This window comes from Eurosta solidaginis, chromosome 4, assembly GCF_040869045.1.
Source record: "Eurosta solidaginis isolate ZX-2024a chromosome 4, ASM4086904v1, whole genome shotgun sequence".
NCBI classification, from domain to species: domain Eukaryota; kingdom Metazoa; phylum Arthropoda; class Insecta; order Diptera; family Tephritidae; genus Eurosta; species Eurosta solidaginis.
Window position 1 is genome coordinate 62,418,396 of NC_090322.1, and position 18,060 is coordinate 62,436,455.

The window sequence follows — 18,060 nt, forward strand, 5'->3', positions numbered from 1 at the left end:
AGGTCTAGCGCTACGAGTACTGTTCTATGGTGGGGGTATTGATTCAAACCGCAATTTATCTGGGTGCTAATGACATTTAGCGCGGAGGTAGTGCTATGGAGTTTTCTGAAGCCATGCTGATGAGGGGCTAGCTGCAAATGTGCTTGGAAATAAGGGAGCAAAATGGCTTCAAGCGTCTTTGCCACTGGCGATAGGAGAGATATCGGACGATGTGACTCACCTATGTTAGCTGGTTTCCCAGGACCACCTTGGCCATTTTCCATTTCTCGGGTATGACAAAGGTGGAAAGAGACAGGTTGAAGACATGCGCTAAATATTTGAAACCCTCTTTCCCTAGGTTTTTAAGCATCGGCATGGCTATGCCGTCTGGGCCCACTGCTTTGGATGGTTTAACGCGACCAATGGCGTCCTCAACCTCTCTAGCGGTGATGGTGACTGGTGACGCGCTGAATTTGTGTTTATGTGCGTGTCTATTCGCTCTCCGTCTATCTTTGTCAACCGTAGGATGCATTATATATTGTCGGCAGAAAGCGCTCGCGCATTTTTTCGCATCCGACAGCACCTTATCGCCAAAGGCGATGGAAACTTTGTCTTTGTGCTTAGTCGGATTCGATAGGGACTTTACGGTGGACCAAAGTTTACCTACACCGGTAGAGAGGTTACAACCTCTTAGGTGCTCTTCCCATTTCGCCCGCTTGTGTTCGTCCACAAGAAATCTGATGCGTTGGTTTATATCCCTTATTTGGGGGTCGCCTGGATCAAGCTGTCTTATAAGGTCGCGTTCCCTCGCTAAGCTCGCGGCTTCCGCCGGGAAGTGGGGCCGGATTTCGGGAATTCTCCCAGCGGGAATGAAATGTGCGGAGGCGGATTCAATGACCTTACGGAAGGCACGCTCCCCTTGGCGGGCATCAGTCGGGATAGGGAGGGCAGCAAAGCTGCTGTCTGTTGCAGATTTATATTCTTCCCACTTTCCTTTTTTGAAGTTTATGAAAGTGCGTTTTTCGGTGACGATGAAGTCGGCGGTACGCTCGAACGAAATAAGTATGGGCAGGTGGTCGGATGCCAATGTTACCATCGGCTGCCAGTTGACGCAGTTTACGAGTTCTGCGCTTACGATTGAGATATCTGGCGAGCTATGACAGCTTCCTACCATACGTGAGGGTGCGTCTCCGTTTATTGGGCAGAACGTCGTTTCTTCTATTTGATCCGCCAACATCTCACCCCTACTGTCCGCCCGCAAGTTTGAATGCCATAGGTCGTGATGGGCATTGAAATCGCCTAAGGTAATGCGATTGTTACCAGTGAGTAAGGCCTCGATATTAGGGCGGTATCCACTGGGGCAACAGGTGACAGGAGGGATGTAGATGTTGATGATTTCTAGATTTGCATCGCCTGACCGAACAGATAGGCCTTGACGTTCTAAGACATTGTCCCTGCGGTCGATGCCAGGATCAAATATATAATATTGCACAGAGTGGTGTATAATAAACGCGAGGCCGCCTCCATTTCCGCTCTCGCGGTCTTTCCTGTGGACATTATACCCAGAGCAGGTCTGCAATGCAGATCTTGCTGTAAGTTTAGTCTCTTGAATCGCAGCAATGCGGATGTTGTGCCGCTTCATGAAATCGACTATCTCCGTAATCTTCCCAGTTAGTCCATTACAGTTTAACTGCAGAATTCTGAAGTGCATGAGGGGTGACGCCGCCGCTCTAGGGGTAAGTGACGGGTGACTACGCCTAGGTTGTGGAAGGCCAGGACGCAATTGCTGTTGTGGCCTTGGGACCGTCGAGGGGTTGCCGTCGCGGAGACCAGAACATCTAGGAAAGTGGCACCACCCAAGGCAGGAGCTGCATTGAGCGGATGTCGCAAACCTATATATTCTGTGCTGGCAGACGGTGCAAACGGAGGTAGGGATTAAGAGTCTGTTTCCCTGACCTGCATGATTGCCGCCAGAAAAGAGTGGGGGAGAAGAAGACGGGGGCAGGGGCTGATGCTCAGCATTGCTACCAGCTCTACTACGAAGGTAGTAGTTATGAGTGGTATCAGGTGTTTGAGTTGTTGGCGCCGTGGGGCGCGAGCAGCAGCGGGTACTTGTTGTGGCTTGCTGAGCAGCGAGGCTGCTGGAAGGTAGTGGGGGCGCTTAGGCGTAGACTACGGGACGCCCTTGGGCGTGAGCAGCAAGGAGCCACAAAAGATTTATAAAAGTTACGTGGACGTCGGGTTTTGGGATCAAGCCCAGAACAACCTGTCCGATGCAACCATCCCTTGCACGAGACACACTGAACAGAGTATGACCGTCCTAAAAAGATTCTTTTCTGGCAAATGCAGCAAAACCATTTCTCAGGACCGGGGTCAGGAGACGGACCCGGATTGGGTTCGATACCTTCCCGGAGTAAGAGAATATGTAGCAGTCCTGCTGCAAGGAGCTGCTGGGAGGATGACAATTTGTGGGAGGGACGAAACAAATTAAATGGGGTCACACTGAAATGACAGTCCTTGGTCGGGAAAAATCCCGAGTCGCTCCGGTACATAGAACCGACTGCCTTGGGAAGCGATTACAGCTCTGTCGTGTACGGCAGTGCATTTTCATTGGGTTTTCACAAGTTCATTGGTTGGTCACGATTTCTAGAACCTCGTTTACGCAAAATTGTCAATCAAGTAATTAAAGATAATTCATATTATGCGCATTCGGAAAATATCTTGTTATCAATGTTGTTTGATGATAGGAAAGAAAAGCGCGACTGTGCCATCAAGAAAATTCTACGCTATCGAACCGATGTTGACGAGCCAATGGAACTTAGAGTTTATAAAAAAACAGATATAAACTTTAATTGCACAAGTTATACGGAAATGATCAATTTGAATGATATAAATATCGTATTTGAACCACCATTCACGCGAAACATTCCGTACGATACATTGAAAGAATATTTAAATCAAGATGATCCACCGTTTAATGATCCAAAATTCCACCCCAAACGGGTTATACCGGAAAATGTAGAGGCTGTAATGGCGACGACATTAGAGAGCCGTGCGAAATTGCCCAGACTTGAAAGTAAAAAAGACTTCAAACAATAATTTTTTTAGTTTCTTTTCTGTAACTCACTTAAATTAATTTTTTCATTTACATATGTTCTGACTAAATACATTTCTTAAGAGAAAAAATATATATTATTATAAATAAATAATAAATATTATTATAAATAAATAAATAAAAATAAAGAAAAAACATAGCCATTTAGCTGATTTTTTCATGTAAAGAGCAAAACCGGCGATTTTTTTAAATGTTTGTATGGTGAACCCCCAGGGGAGTTCCAGGGGGTGTACCACTGGCATCGGTGGGTCGGGCCTCCAAAGTTAGTGGGGGTCGGTCATACATTTGGACTCGATTGGAGCACTCTAAATCGGTCAAAGTGGGATTTTTCAAAATTTGTCCCTACCCAAAAGTTCGACCCAAATCAGAATTCGTTTTAGAGGTATTGTTCCTTCGGCAAAGTTTCTTATTTTGATGCCTAGAATACGATTTTCACAGAGGAATGAGCGATTTTTAAATCGACCCGCCCATTGTATATACATATATGTATATTGAGGCGACTTCCGCCTGAAAGATGCTGCAGTGTTCTGCTAGCCTGTAGGGTCCACTTACTTATTCTGGATCGACATAGTAAACAGCTGACCTGACATCTTCGGTTACTTTGGGACCATCGGTATACACGTGTATGTTCTGCTATTTCCCCACCCTTAGTGCAAAATTTATTAGAAACATTTTGTTCAAACATATTTACATATGTACATACATAGGTACCAAAATAATTTGAAAATTATATCGCAAAATGTGCCATTTACATTATCCAACTTAAAGTTAGTCTGCCCTACAATTAATTTTGCCCTCTACTAAATTGTGATAATACACACATGCATATTTACATATATACGAGTGTGTGTGGGTACATGAGTAAGCATATATATATGTATAAATGTGTGCTCTGCCTCCACTCATTCTGCTATCAGTTCACTAACTATCTGTACTCTTTCACACTTTATTCACTTCAATAATTAAGGTAGTTGAGTAAAGAACTTATTTAATTGTACTAAAACACAGTGCGTTTAATGCTTGTAATTGTTTTTAATGTTAAATTTCGTTTGCTTGGCTTTACGTTTCTTTTACATCTGCAATGTACGAGGAGAATACAAACGAATATTCATACGTTTTGTATCTATCTATGCCTTTGCGCGCTATTCAATGCTCTAATCGCCTATCAACGCGATTTCATATCGAAATTGTGTATTAGCCGTTGGCTTGTCGTCGTCACAGCGCTCTACCAGTGGTTGCACCACACAGTTTGACAGCACATTTACATTACAAAGCCACATATTTTCATAGCATAAAAGATTTAAGGTTTTTTGTTTTCCATGGGGGTGGGGTATGGAGGGGAATGGAGGGGAACTCAAAAATCTACTGAATAACTGATTGTTGTCTATGCTGTTTGCATACATATTTTTTTAATGTTTTTTTTTTTGAGGGTGACAGAGTTACAGAATGCGAGCAATCAACCTAAACAGCCAACAAAAATGTAATGAGAGTACGTTCTCGCACATATTTTACGGAGACCGACAGCCGACAGCTTATCTTCCTTGACTAGCATTTGTTACATACATTGACATACATAGTTATGTATTGATAGAGCTACATTCATACATACAGTGCATTTCAATACTTATATTTTCATATTCATACTTGTGCCGTTTGGCCTTCGTACGAACAGCGCACGACTGTGTCACTCACTTTTAGAAACAATTTCGGCTGTTCTCTGTTAATGCGCTGTTATGACACTGCTATTACGCTGTATACTCGTTTTAATACATTGTTTATAGCCTTCTGCTGTCTGCTATTTCCTTATGTCAATTGAAATCAGTCAGTCGGTTTGCCACAATCAGCCGAACCAAACAGCCTTTTGGTTGTTTGACTGCAGTTCAGTTCACTGTGAACGTGAGAACCGTGTGGACGTGCTTCTTAATAAACGCGGAACATTTGTGTTTTCAATACAAACATTAAACGGCAACTAAACTGGCTGCTACTTACAACAAAAAAGGTGCTAGCAAAATATTAAAAAGAGACACTCTCACTTACATGAAGGGCCACACGCACCCAAACAAATGCCAATGAATTGGAATATAAAACTCACGAGAACAGAGCACAAGCACCAAATTTAAAATGTTATTTTGAAGGGTGCATCTGAATGTGTTTGCATGAGTGAATGTATGTATGTATATATGTGCTGAATTGTAATGGCAACAGCTGAACTGTAACTAAATAACATAATCAAAATTAATTGATTTTGTGTTGATAATCAAAAAAGCAACAACAAATACATGAAACAAGCGTATGAATGTGCAAAATTGTGCAAATATGCGAAAAATTTGTTGAATAATTTTTTGTTGAAAAAAACTCGCGAAAATAATGTTTTTTTTTGTAAAAATTAAATTAAATAAATTGAAATAAAAAATGTTTCTAAAAACTTGAATTTTTAAGAATGTTCTAATAAAGCAATTAAAAAGAAAATTTTGCTCAAATATCTATTTTTTTGCTTATACCTACATGTCTATGTACATAGGTTTGAAAAGCCGTTTGCAATTGTTTGTGCAAACATAATTAAAAAAAAAACTGTTAATTAAGACTTGCAAATATAGCAGCGATATTATTTAAAAAAAAAAAAGGTTAAATAAATTCTATATATGTAAAACTAAACATTTTGCAAAAAAGAACAGAAAATAAAAATGGTGTGAAAGTTCAAAAGGCCGTGGATTATTTTGAATTTTCAACGCTCTAAAACAATTAAAAAATACATAAGTTCAGACGAAAATTTTATATGTGTAAATCTCAATAAATATTACTAAAAAGATTTTAAACTAGAGCTTACGATTTCTTCTCGAACACAGGCGAGATTTTCGAGACCCGAGAAATCGAGAACTCTACTTCTGGCGAGATTCTCGTGTCTCTAAGTCCTCTCGACATTCTTACTTAATCGCTGTATGGACAGTATTTATACATTTGTTTTCTTTTTACGTGTGACTTTTTTGTCGATTATTTGCTTCAATGACATTTAACTCAGAACATATTTGTATAATAAATAATTTTGTTCGCAATATTTTATTTTTCAACGAGACATCAAGAACACGGCTTCTCGCGAGGTTCTCAAATTACTCGTAAGGCTCGCGAGATTCTCGAATTTCTCGTAAGGCTCGCGAGATTACTAATTACTCGAATTACTAGTAATACTCGCGATCTTCTGGACTTTCATTTCAGTTGCTGCATTGGCAATATTCTATACATTTCGGGGTTTTTTACTTGCGGTTTTGCGGACATTTTGGCTTGTGCTCCGGAAGAAATCGTAAGCTCTATATAAAACAGCAGTGAATCGATTAAGTTGAATGTCGAGAAGCTCGCGATCCTTACGGGTAATTCGAGAATCTCACGAGCCTTACGAGTAATTCGAGATTCGAGAATCTCGCGCGAAGGCGAGACTTGCGAGAAGTCTCTTCTCGAACATGTTCGAGAAATCGTACGCTCTATTTTAAACTAAAAAAAATTGTTTGAATTCATACAAAATAAACCAAAGCTGAAAGTGATTGAAATATTGCTGCACAAGTGTATTTAAATATAATAACTATGGTGTTATTAAATTGTTTTTCCACTTTGTATTTTATATGTTTAATTTTATAATATTTATGAACCAAGTTTGAATGTTAAAAAGAAAATTGTTTATAGTTACAAAAAAACAACAACAATTAGTCGAAAAAATCTAAGTGACTGTTCTATTAAAAAAGAAGACAAACTAAAACGCTATAGTACACTATAATTAAAGTCAATTGATTTAAGTCCAAAGTTTATATGATTTCAATTGTTACAAAACAAAAATTTAACTACCAACGCGTAACTTAAATTACATAATTGAATGTGGAATTCAATAAAAAATTCATTATAAATTAAAAAAAAAAAAAAAAACCAAGAAAATAGTGATAAGATAAGGCAGAAATTAAGTCAAAAAAGAAGAGAAAGATTTAAACAAAAGTTTTGCAATAATGTTTCCGAAAAAATTCATTTAAATCAAGAAAACATTTTTATGTGCAAAATTATTGACAAAATCTAAATGAAGTGTTAGTTAGAAAACAACTTTATATTCCTACATACAGTACATATTTATGAAAATACTTCTAAAGCTTTTCTCATACAAAATTTCAGTGTCAACAAATTTAAACATACAAAAAAAAAAGTAAAAAAATTGCAAAATATTAGAAGCAAAGAACAAATAGCAAGCTCGTGAAAAATCAAAACAAAATACAAGCAATCGAGATAAAAAGTAGCTAACAGCAATAAAAGTCATCGAAGGCACAAAAAACAACAGCAAGGCAAAAATAATCATTAAGTGGAAATAAATTGTGGTTTGCCTTGCAACAAAACCGACGTCGTCAACAAAAACGACATAGAAGAAGCAACAACAGCGCTAACCAACTAACAACATATTGCAACTGCAGTGGCAATTTGAAAACAGCAAAAAAAAAAAGCAGCTAACAGACAACACACGTACGTACGCACACCACGCATACACACGCGCCCGTACTCTAGCATTTACACGCACAGGCAGACAACGCGCTCGCACGGTGGTGAAACAGGTTTTTACGCGCGCTCTTTGGCAACGTGAACAAAAAACAACAACAACGCACTGAGACGGTCTTAAGTAAAAAGGCAATTTACTTTTAGTTTTTATAAAACAAAAAAAAAAAAAAAAAACAAGAATTGGTACGCAACAATAAAAACAACAAGCCAATACGCGTAACAGAGGCAACTTGAAAATAATTTGCCAGTAGATAACAAGAAAAATAAAAAAAATCCAACCTAAGAACGAACACCGTTAAGAGTTCAAAAAGCCAACAAAAGAAATTACCACACATAACTTGCAAATTCTTCACTTTTTACAACTCACACACACACGCCCGCAAGCACACAAAGCAAAGCACCGAAAAAAGTTACTTGAAATAGCTTCATTTAAAAATTAAAAGAAGAGTTTAAAGAAGTTAAAATCTACTTAAGCAGTGAGTTACCACACAAACTGCATTACTGTACTAACTCACCTTGCGCAACAACAACAGAGGTGTGCTCCAATTACAACAACATATAAGTAAACGCATTGAACACACTAACGACGACATTCAAGTTGCAATCGTATACGAGAAATTCAATTAAATATCCAAAGCAGTTAAAAGAAGAGTAGAGTGTGGAGCGCAATAACAACAAAACAAAAAGAAAAACAGAAATAAACAAAAGTGAAGCAACGCAACAACACTTGTATAAAAAAAAACACGCACGCATACACGTTATTAAAGCGACGCACACAACAACAACAACTAACTACTAAAAACAAAATGACCTTGCCTACAACAACAACAGTTAATGGTTGTGACGATGATTCGGATATGTTTGGGCCGCCACGTTCCTCGCCACCCATCGGCTATCATCATCATCGTTCGCGTGTACCAATGATATCACCAAAGTTACGCCAACGTGAAGAACGTAAACGTATATTGCAATTGTGTGCACATAAGTTGGAGCGTATCAAGGATTCGGAAACAAATCTACGTCGCAGTGTTTGCATCAATAATACGTATTGCCGTTTGACCGATGAATTGCGACGGGAAAAACAGTCACGCTATTTAGCGAATTTGCCAAGGTAAGTGAATAAATATTGAATAAGTGCGTTTTGAAGATGTAGGTGTAAACTGAATGAGGTTTTATTGCGTGTAAATCGTTTTTGTTTTGATAAAGAACTCGCAACAACAATTGAAGGCTCATTTATAAACTCGAAAATGTTTAGAAAACGTAGTTACTACTTTTCTCAAGTATTGATTATATTCAAGCATAATGCAATAAAAAAGGTGATACCAACAACATAACCTCACTTTTTCGGCTGCTCTATTTGCTAGTATTTACTTGTATTACAAGAGTAATAAATTTGTATTACTTACTTAAGTTTTCGTCCGTTATTTTTCTTCAAAATTATTTCAATATTCTTTGGGGGAATACAAAGTTGCGTTAATCTTTTGGTCTAAAAAGCTTTGGTAGCGGCTTATATAGTAATTTTATTTCGAAATGTATAGTAAAATCTACGCCGATCGTAGTAAAATTCAATGGCAGTTATAAATAATTAAGTTATAAATAAATAAATAAATGTATGGTGCGATAGCCTCCGAAGAGATGAGTTTTCACTGAGATCTTTTTATGGCAGAAATACACTCGGAGTGCTTGCCAAATACTGCCGAGGGGCGATCCCGCTTAGAAACATTTTCTTCTAATTGAAAAAATTCGTTTATAAATTTTTGATGTTGCTTTGACCGGGGCGTGAACCGAGGATCTTCGGTGTGGTAAGCAGAGCACGCTATCATCACACCACGGCGGCCGACAACCCTCTAAAATATGCATGACGAATTTTTCAGAATAGGGAAAAACTTCAACGGGATGAGAACACCTCAATAATAATCACGCATTCAAAGAAAAAAGAATTGGATCGAGGGTTTTTTTCGGTTTTCACCTAGTTTTGCTTAAGACAAATAATTTTAAATTTTTTTTTAATGAAAACATGTACAAAAATGTAATGGATCAATATAAATTATAGTTCAAGATCTTACGCGAAATTCTCGAAAATTCGAAACACAAATCTTCAGTAAAATGTTCAAATTTTCACTAAGAATTTTTAGAATTTTTTCGAGTCTGCAGTTTTACAGCTCTTTGAATAACAGTATAATAAAGTGTTAATGTTAAGCCCCTAAAAAATGATCCTGATTATTGCAAATTTTTTTTTTGTCAGCTGAGTTGAGCATTTTCTTCAATAGAAATTTTTTAACGTAATTTTTTATTTCCAACTCACATTTCTCTATTTGTAAAGCATTTTTCGATACGATGCACTCATTGCCGCTTTCCCATGTGTTCCCTAAAGTTTATCTGTCTTATAAATACAAATTTTTTCATAAAATTGGTTTTATTGGACGTATAAACCTTAAAGTTTACTTGCGAAAATGGCCCTTAAAGTTGTGTTTGTTAGTGTTTATTTAACCCATACACACCCAGCCCCTAATTTTTAAAACGTTTTATATCTATGAATACTTAAAAGCATGGTTGTTTATTTTGGGCAAATGCTTTAGGGCTGAAATACTACAATGGATACACTTTTTTTAGATAATTTTGTTTTTTCTCTGAATCGTTTGGGTGTTTAGAGTTCTGTAAGATTTGCGATATCGCGAAATAATAGATAAGTTTGTGAACCTACTAATTTTAAATTTATTTATATTTTTTTACAAATCCAAATTGCAAAAGAAGTAAATGTAGCCTACAATGTTTCTTTGTAATTTTGTGTGCGATATTTTGAGACGCTGTGGCGTTGAGCAAATCTTCCCACATCGATGTACGAATGCTGGCAAAGGAACTGCGGAGTCCGTTCTTACAAATTTGGCACCCAAACTACATAATGGATACAAAGTTACCATCTATGTACATCGATATTATTTCATTAATTTCATTTGTTCAAGGCATAAAACAAGTCTGGGCATAAATGGTATCAAAATGGTACCTCTGAAGTCATCTCACTTACTTCTTTGTTTGAGGAAGTACTCTGAGTACCTTGGATTGTCTTTGAAGCCCTTATATAAAAAACCAGGTGTCAGAAAATTAATTCAAGGAACTATTAATGAAATCCGAAATGAGTATCAATCTATCAGATAGCTTCATTTGTCATTTCCGTTTTCACCACAGGGTGATCAATTCCCTGTTAAATGGAAAAATGTGAATATTATGTAGAACGAATCGGTAAAATCTATCGTGAATATACAAAAACTAGCCAAACAGCTGACTGTTGTTTACACTTTTTCCTTGGACTTAACTGAGTCGCGAAGGTCCTGTTAGCAATGGAGTAAATGAAAATTTGGATAGCTTATAGATAAGTGAATAAATGAAGATGGTGAAAATACCAACATTTTATGTATCATTATGATAAAAAGCCATAGACATTAATATTGTTTTAAAATTGAGAAAGGGTTGCTCCCAAGTCAGTTAGAAACAATTATAACTAATGGAAACACATACATACACACATTTACACATAATTGGCACATAACTGAACAGCTTAAATGTTTTCAAAAAGCAAAAATTATAAAAGAGTGCATAACTAAGGCACAGCTAACAAATCAAGATGGAATCACACACACAAAAAAATAAAAATAAAAATTACTACAAAAGAAAACAGTAATCGCTATTCGCTGAGGAGGCAAACTTTCACGCACATCAAAAAATAGATGCATAGGTAGATATGTTGACACAAACATAAATACAACGGAAACAAACGTTATAAAAAAGTTATAAAAAAAAGCTGAACAACGTTAAAGGCAAATAACTACGAATAATACATAAAACAACACGAAAAAATTACGAAAATCGTAGGCAAAGCAACAACAATACTGGGTGTACAAATAATGCTAAAAATGAAGATAATTTAAAGAATCAGCGAATTGAGAACGTGAAAAACTTTTTTGTTCTTCGACAATACAATTAATTTTCGCAGAACGAAACGATTCACTCGTTTCAAGCTCCCGCTGAACAGATTCACATTTTTCCTTATGTAAATATTTATGTGTATACAAATACATACATATGTACACTGGCGTACGTATCGGTAACCGTTGCTATTTTTTTTAAATGATTTCATTTTATTATTATTATTTAGTTGACTTGTGCGCGCGAGTTGTTAATTGTCGCACGGCGTAAACGACAAAAACAACAAAAACATGGAACAAAAACAAAAAGTACAATAACAAAAATAACACACTACAATTCAACACACAAATGGGCAAAACGAGCAAAGAGGCATTCAGTATAACAGAGCCAGTACGAGTTTACGACCACTAGAACAAACAGGCAAACCCAACAGTCAGACGGTTCGAACTACCTTATGCGAACGTACAGACATATGGGAAAGATGGACGTGGTTCTGCACAGTCATGCAGCCAGTCAGTCAGTCACACTGTCTATTAGTCAGTCAGTCAGTGTGGCAAATATCCGCATTTAAAAATCGTATTTAAGTTTTTATATATTTGTTCGAGTTTATGTACGCAAAAGTATCTGTTAGTTGTGGCAGACTGTGTACGATACTTTTTGTTGGTTGTTGTTGTTATTACTTTATGTGCAATTGCTCTCTGTGTGCGCACACATTTTTACATTAATACATATCTATACAACGATGAATAAATCATCAGAGTGGTTGTTCATCGTTATAGTAATGTTGGAATAAGGTGGCACAATGGCGCTTGGGGTGTTCAATTGAGATGAGCTAGTTTATTGAAAAATGCATATTCATACGGCTGCTTGTTGGCCTATCGTTGTGCGTGCCTTTGACCAAGCACAATCACTCACACACACATACATACATGCATACTTACATTAAAGCGAAACATTTGCTCTTACGGAGTTAATTGTTTTCCATAGTAAAAATTGCAATAAAATTAAATTTCAAGATTCTTGTAAAATGGGGTGTTAGTGATTTTGAGTTTATTATACGTTTGTAGGGCAGATCATTATCGTAAGGGTGCGATAAATGCATGTGTATTTGAAAAAAATGAGAAAAAATTTAAATTTTAAACATGTTTAATTATTTGATTATATATTCGATGATTTACAAGCTCGTATTGGCGATACTTAAATATACATTGATTAAATGCACATAGCAACAAAAATGATCATTTGTGAAAGGTTCGAAACAAATATTTTGAAAAGGCTTCCCTAAATACGCCGGCCCCTGTGCAGTGGTTTGACATACACTTCGGGTGTATTTCTGCCGTGAAACTATTTTAAGCAAAAATACATCTTATCACGCCACTAATTGAGAGAGAACTTCGATCTAAATCTCCGCGATGTTTGTACTTATGTATATCTGCCAGGTTATTGTGTATTATTAAAATATTAGTTTGCCTATATATTTTATTGACTATTACCACCCCTTCCATTGTTTTCCCCGCCCTCTCTTTCTACTCTGTTTCGCAAATTTCCTCACCCCTCTTCTTATCTTACTCATAACCTTCGATTTAATAATAATAATAAAATTAAATAAGAGCCCAAGTTAGTTGACTTTAGTATTATTATTATTATTATTATTAGGCCTCGATGCACCGCGACCTTTATTTAGAGCTATTGTGCTTGACCTTTCAGCCTATAACTGCATGTGAGAGCTTGTATTGTATTAAAGTACCTTTTCAGGCTTTTTTTCTTTAGTTTTACTCCTTTGGACGTCCCCTTAACTCTTCATAAGAGCAACGCCACCTGGATGGGGGAGACTATGCCTTGTCAGAGCGACGCATTCGAATAGAACATGAACCCGGCGTTTCGTGTTCCAGCTCACAATAGCGATAGATTTATGTATCGAATATATTGTACTTACTTAAGGTGATAGCGTAGACTACAGTGTTCCATATAGTAGCCGGTGAGAGTTCGTAGGTCGTCTCTGCTAAGATTAAGGAGTTCGGCTGATACTCTCTTTGCTGGGAGTATAAACAATCTGAACTGCCTTTGCCCTGGGCATTCACTCCAGTGTTGTCTGAAGTGCTTTCTTTAGCAGTTACTTATGGGCTCCCTAGTGCTTGTGAGTCCATAGAAGGGTTCTGGTCTACAGAATACTGCTACAGCACTCTGCTTGGCTAGGTAGTCTGGCTGTGCGTTGACTTACATACAAAATAATATCATCACATATGTACATACATATATCTTGTATCTTATATGTTACATATGTATATCTCGATTCTTATATCTTTAATCTTGTATCTAACGCCTTATATATTTTATCTTATTTGTATGATTTTTTAATAATCGGGGATTGCCCATATTGCTTTTTTTTTTTTTTTTTAATGTATGAAAACATTGCATAAAGAAGGCAATTGGGAAAGACTTCACAACAGGCATGACGTAGCTGAATGCGTTTACAACCATTTCAACTATCGTAGGGGTGCGAGTTCGACTCCCACTCCCGGGAGAAAAAGGCTTTGAAGAGATTTACAAGGTATAATCGAAACAGCTGTCGCCTTGTCCGTCCTGATGTCACGTTGTTTAAATTTTTCCCAAATTATTAAATATTTTATCTTATATTTTATATATTAAATCTTATACCTTATAACTTATATCCTTTATATTATTTCTTGTTTTTTATAACTTATGTCTTATATTTTATAGCTTATATCTAATATCTTATATCCTGTATTTTAAAGCTTTTATCTTATACTTTATATCTTATATTTTGCTTATTTTAAATTTTCATATTTTATTTTTTGTTATTACGACTAATAAATATTTATCCACAACAATTGTTTGTCGTATTCCAAGAATACGCATTTGCGAATATGTGCTCCAAGTGAACATTTACGTCGGCACTATTTCTTACATACAAACATAATCGAACATTTATATACATCATACGAATTTGCATTTATTTGCTCTTGAATACATTTTTAGAACAATTTGTAATTTTAGTGGGAATTCCTCCATTCCGCTACGCGGAAAATTAAATATTTTTACTTGCTTACGTATTTACATACATATGTATATGTTCACAAACATATCTATATGCCAGATTTTTTCAGTTTTTTTTTTTGGTGTTTTTTTTTTCGAATATTTATAAATGTTATTTAATTGAGTCTCAATGCGAAATATTTATGTAAATGAGCACCATTGCATTGATAACTGTGCTAAGCGAGCAAATAACGAGGCCAAGTAAATGCAATGAAGCACTATCATTATAAGAATTGATAAGAAATTTGGATTCACAGAACGAAAATTTAGATTGTGGTTAAAGGTGCAGTTGCTGTTGTCTTTGTACTGATAAACACTCTTGCCGGCGGTTTAAGGGAGTATTATTGCTGTTGATTATCCTTTGTCTTAAGAAAATTGCTTGACTATCTCAGGAATGATTAACACTACGGACTCATTCAGTCTATGTGAGGTCCTCATGGACCGGCCAGTTCAACCTAACCTCAGGAATGATTTGATATTAACACGTTGCACTTTCTAGGTCCTCACAATTTAAAGCGGTTATACATTTATTACGGAAGAATTTAAAATATAAATTTTAGTAACTTTTTTTAAGAACTATTTTTGCTGAATAATAGTAAATATATTTTCGTTTTTTATTCTGTCTGCATACATATGTATGTCTTATACAACCATATCTTTTAGCTTATATTTTTTATCGTTTATCTTATATCTTATATTTTATATCATATATCTTATAACTTATATAATATACGATATGAGATATTAAAAAAAGCTATTTACATAGCTACGAGAAGATTTGGGCTAAACTTCTTTTCCAATTTGAGTTGTGCTCCTACATGTTTCATTCCGACTCCAACGGCACTTGCAAGGCAGATGATTTTTCATTGAGAAGCATTCCATGACAGTTTTTGATGTTGCTTTGCCCGTGAATTGAACCCAGGACCTTCGGTGTGGTATGCGGAACACGCGACGACCATACCACCCGCCCCCAGCGGGTTAGGGGGCTTAGAATATACCCGCGGTAGATATGACTGTCGTAAGAGGCGACTAAAATACCAAATTGATTCAAGGGGTTGTGTAGCGCAATCCTCTGAAGGGATTGCCAGCGCAATATAGGTATAGTTTCTCCAACACAATTGTCAACCGCACCTACCCTTGGAGAATCCTGTTTCATTAACAGAGCTTGGGGATGGGGAGGGCGGTATAGCCTAGAAGGTTTAATGTGCTCATATAAATCGTTGCCGAGATGGTCAGGCAAGTACCTCAATGGTGCTTTGTTACCGGAACGTACCGGATCTATTACGGCAGAGGACCATCAACATCGATAAGACCCCCTTCGGGGAGTGTCTTTATCGTTAATGCAACAATAACAACATACCACCGCGGCCGCCGAAGGTATGCGCAAATTAAAAACATGTACTGCATTACAAACAGCTATATATATATATATATTTAAGCCACCAACTTCGACAAACTGGTTTACTTCCTGTATTGAATTCTTACCCACATTTTTATGCGGCTTGAAATTAAAAAAATTATGCGTATGTTTTTTCCTACACTAGATGATGGCAATTTAAATAATTCCTTTAAAATTTCATTATTATTATCGTATACGCAACAATTATCACAAACATGCTCACTATGTTACACTCACACACATTTTTACTTTATACACTTCTTAAATCCATCGCCGAAGCAAAAAGCGTGACAAAAACATACACTTTCGTTTAAGTATATATGTATGTACATAAAACGAAAACAAAAAAAATTACCAATAGCAATAAAGAGCAAATTAATAACGTAATGATTACAACAATCGCCAACAATAGTCAAGTTTATGGAAATCAAAAACAACTAACAACAATAACAATAATACAGTAAGATGTCTTTAGAATATAAAAACACCAACGTACGTTTTATATTAACGAACAAACACGTCAAGGTACACCAATAACAAAATCAAAATCAGAAGTACGAATTAAGTGAAAAACAAGTAAGGAAGGCTAAGTTCGGGTGTAACCGAACATTACATACTCAGTTGAGAGCTGTGGAGACAAAGTAAGGGAAATCACCATGTTGTAAAAGGAACCTAGGGTAACCCTGGAATGTGTTTGTGTGACATGTGTATCAAATGGAAGGTACTAAAGAGTATTTTAAGAGGAAGTGGGCCATAGATCTATAGATGGACGCCATTTAGGGATATCGCCATAAAGGTGGACCAGGCCTGACTCGAGAATTTGTTTGTACGATATGAGTATCAAATGAAATGTGTTAATGATAATTTTAAAAGGGAGTGGGCCTAAGTTCTATAGGTGGACGTCTTTTCGAGATATCGCCATAAAGGTGGACCAGGGGTGACTCTAGAATTTATTTTGTAGGATATGGGTATCAAATAAAAGGTATTAATGAGTATTTTAAAAGAGCGTGGGCCTAAGTTCTATAGATGTACGCCTTTTCGAGATGTCGCCATAAACGTGGACCAGGGGTGACTCTAGAATTTGTTTGTACTATATGGGTATCAAATGAAAGGTGTTAATGAGTATTTTAAAAGAGCGTGGGCCTAAGTTCTATAGATGTACGCCTTTTCGAGATATCGCCATAAAGGTGGACCAGGGGTGACTCTAGAATTTGTTTGTACGATATGGGTATCAAATGAAAGGTGTTAATGAGTATTTTAAAAGGGCGTGGGCCTTAGTTCTATAGGTGGTCGCCTTTTCGAGATATCGCCATAAAGGTGGACCAGGGGTTACTCTAGAATTTGTTTGTACGATATGGGTATCAAATGAAAGGTGTTAATGAGTATTTTAAAAGGGCGTGGGTCTTAGCTCTATAGGTGGACGCCTTTTCGAGATATCTCCATAAAGGTAGACCAGGGGTGACTCTAGAATTTGTTTGTACGATATGGGTATCAAATGAAAGGTGTTAATGAGTATTTTAAAAGGGAGTGGGCCCTAGTTCTATAGGTGGATGCCCTTTCGAGATATCGCCATAAAGGTGGGCCAGGGGTGACTCTAGAATTTTTGTGTACGATATGGGTATCAAATGAAAGGTGTTAATGAGTATTTTAAAAGGGTGTGGGCCTTAGTTCTATAGGTGGACGCCTTTTCGAGATATCGCCATAAAGGTGGACCAGGGGTGACTCTAGAATTTGTTTGCACGATATGGGTATCAAATGAAAGGTGTTAATAAGTATTTTAAAAGAGCGTGGGCCTTAGTTCTATAGGTGGACGCGTTTTCGAGATATCGACATAAAGGTGGACCAGGGGTGACTCTAGAATTTGTTTATACGATATGGGTATCAAATGAAAGGTGTTAATGAGTATTTTAAAAGGGCGTGGGTCTTAGCTCTATAGGTGGACGCCTTTTCGAGATATCTCCATAAAGCTAGACCAGGGGTGACTCTAGAATTTGTTTGTACGATATGGGTATCAAATGAAAGGTGTTAATGAGTATTTTAAAAGGGAGTGGACCTTAGTTCT

At 36.8% G+C, this 18,060-nt stretch overlaps 1 protein-coding gene across 5 annotated transcripts in view; it reads left to right on the plus strand.

Moving 5' to 3' along the window:
* The first annotated feature begins 4,912 nt into the window (after positions 1-4,912).
* The window catches only part of LOC137249878 (serine-rich adhesin for platelets), a 60,206-nt gene continuing 47,058 nt past the window's right edge, over positions 4,913-18,060 (plus strand). The window contains exons 1-3 of one of the 5 annotated variants that reach the window (XM_067781878.1): positions 4,913-5,093; positions 5,616-5,874; positions 7,244-8,729. In XM_067781878.1, the coding sequence (XP_067637979.1) occupies positions 8,425-8,729 (305 nt within the window). In that variant the 5' untranslated portion in view covers positions 4,913-5,093; positions 5,616-5,874; positions 7,244-8,424. Of the gene's footprint in view, positions 5,307-5,615; positions 5,875-7,243; positions 8,730-18,060 lie in introns of all 5 variants that reach the window. The other 4 variants (XM_067781877.1, XM_067781875.1, XM_067781876.1 and 1 more) reach the window with 4 other exon arrangements.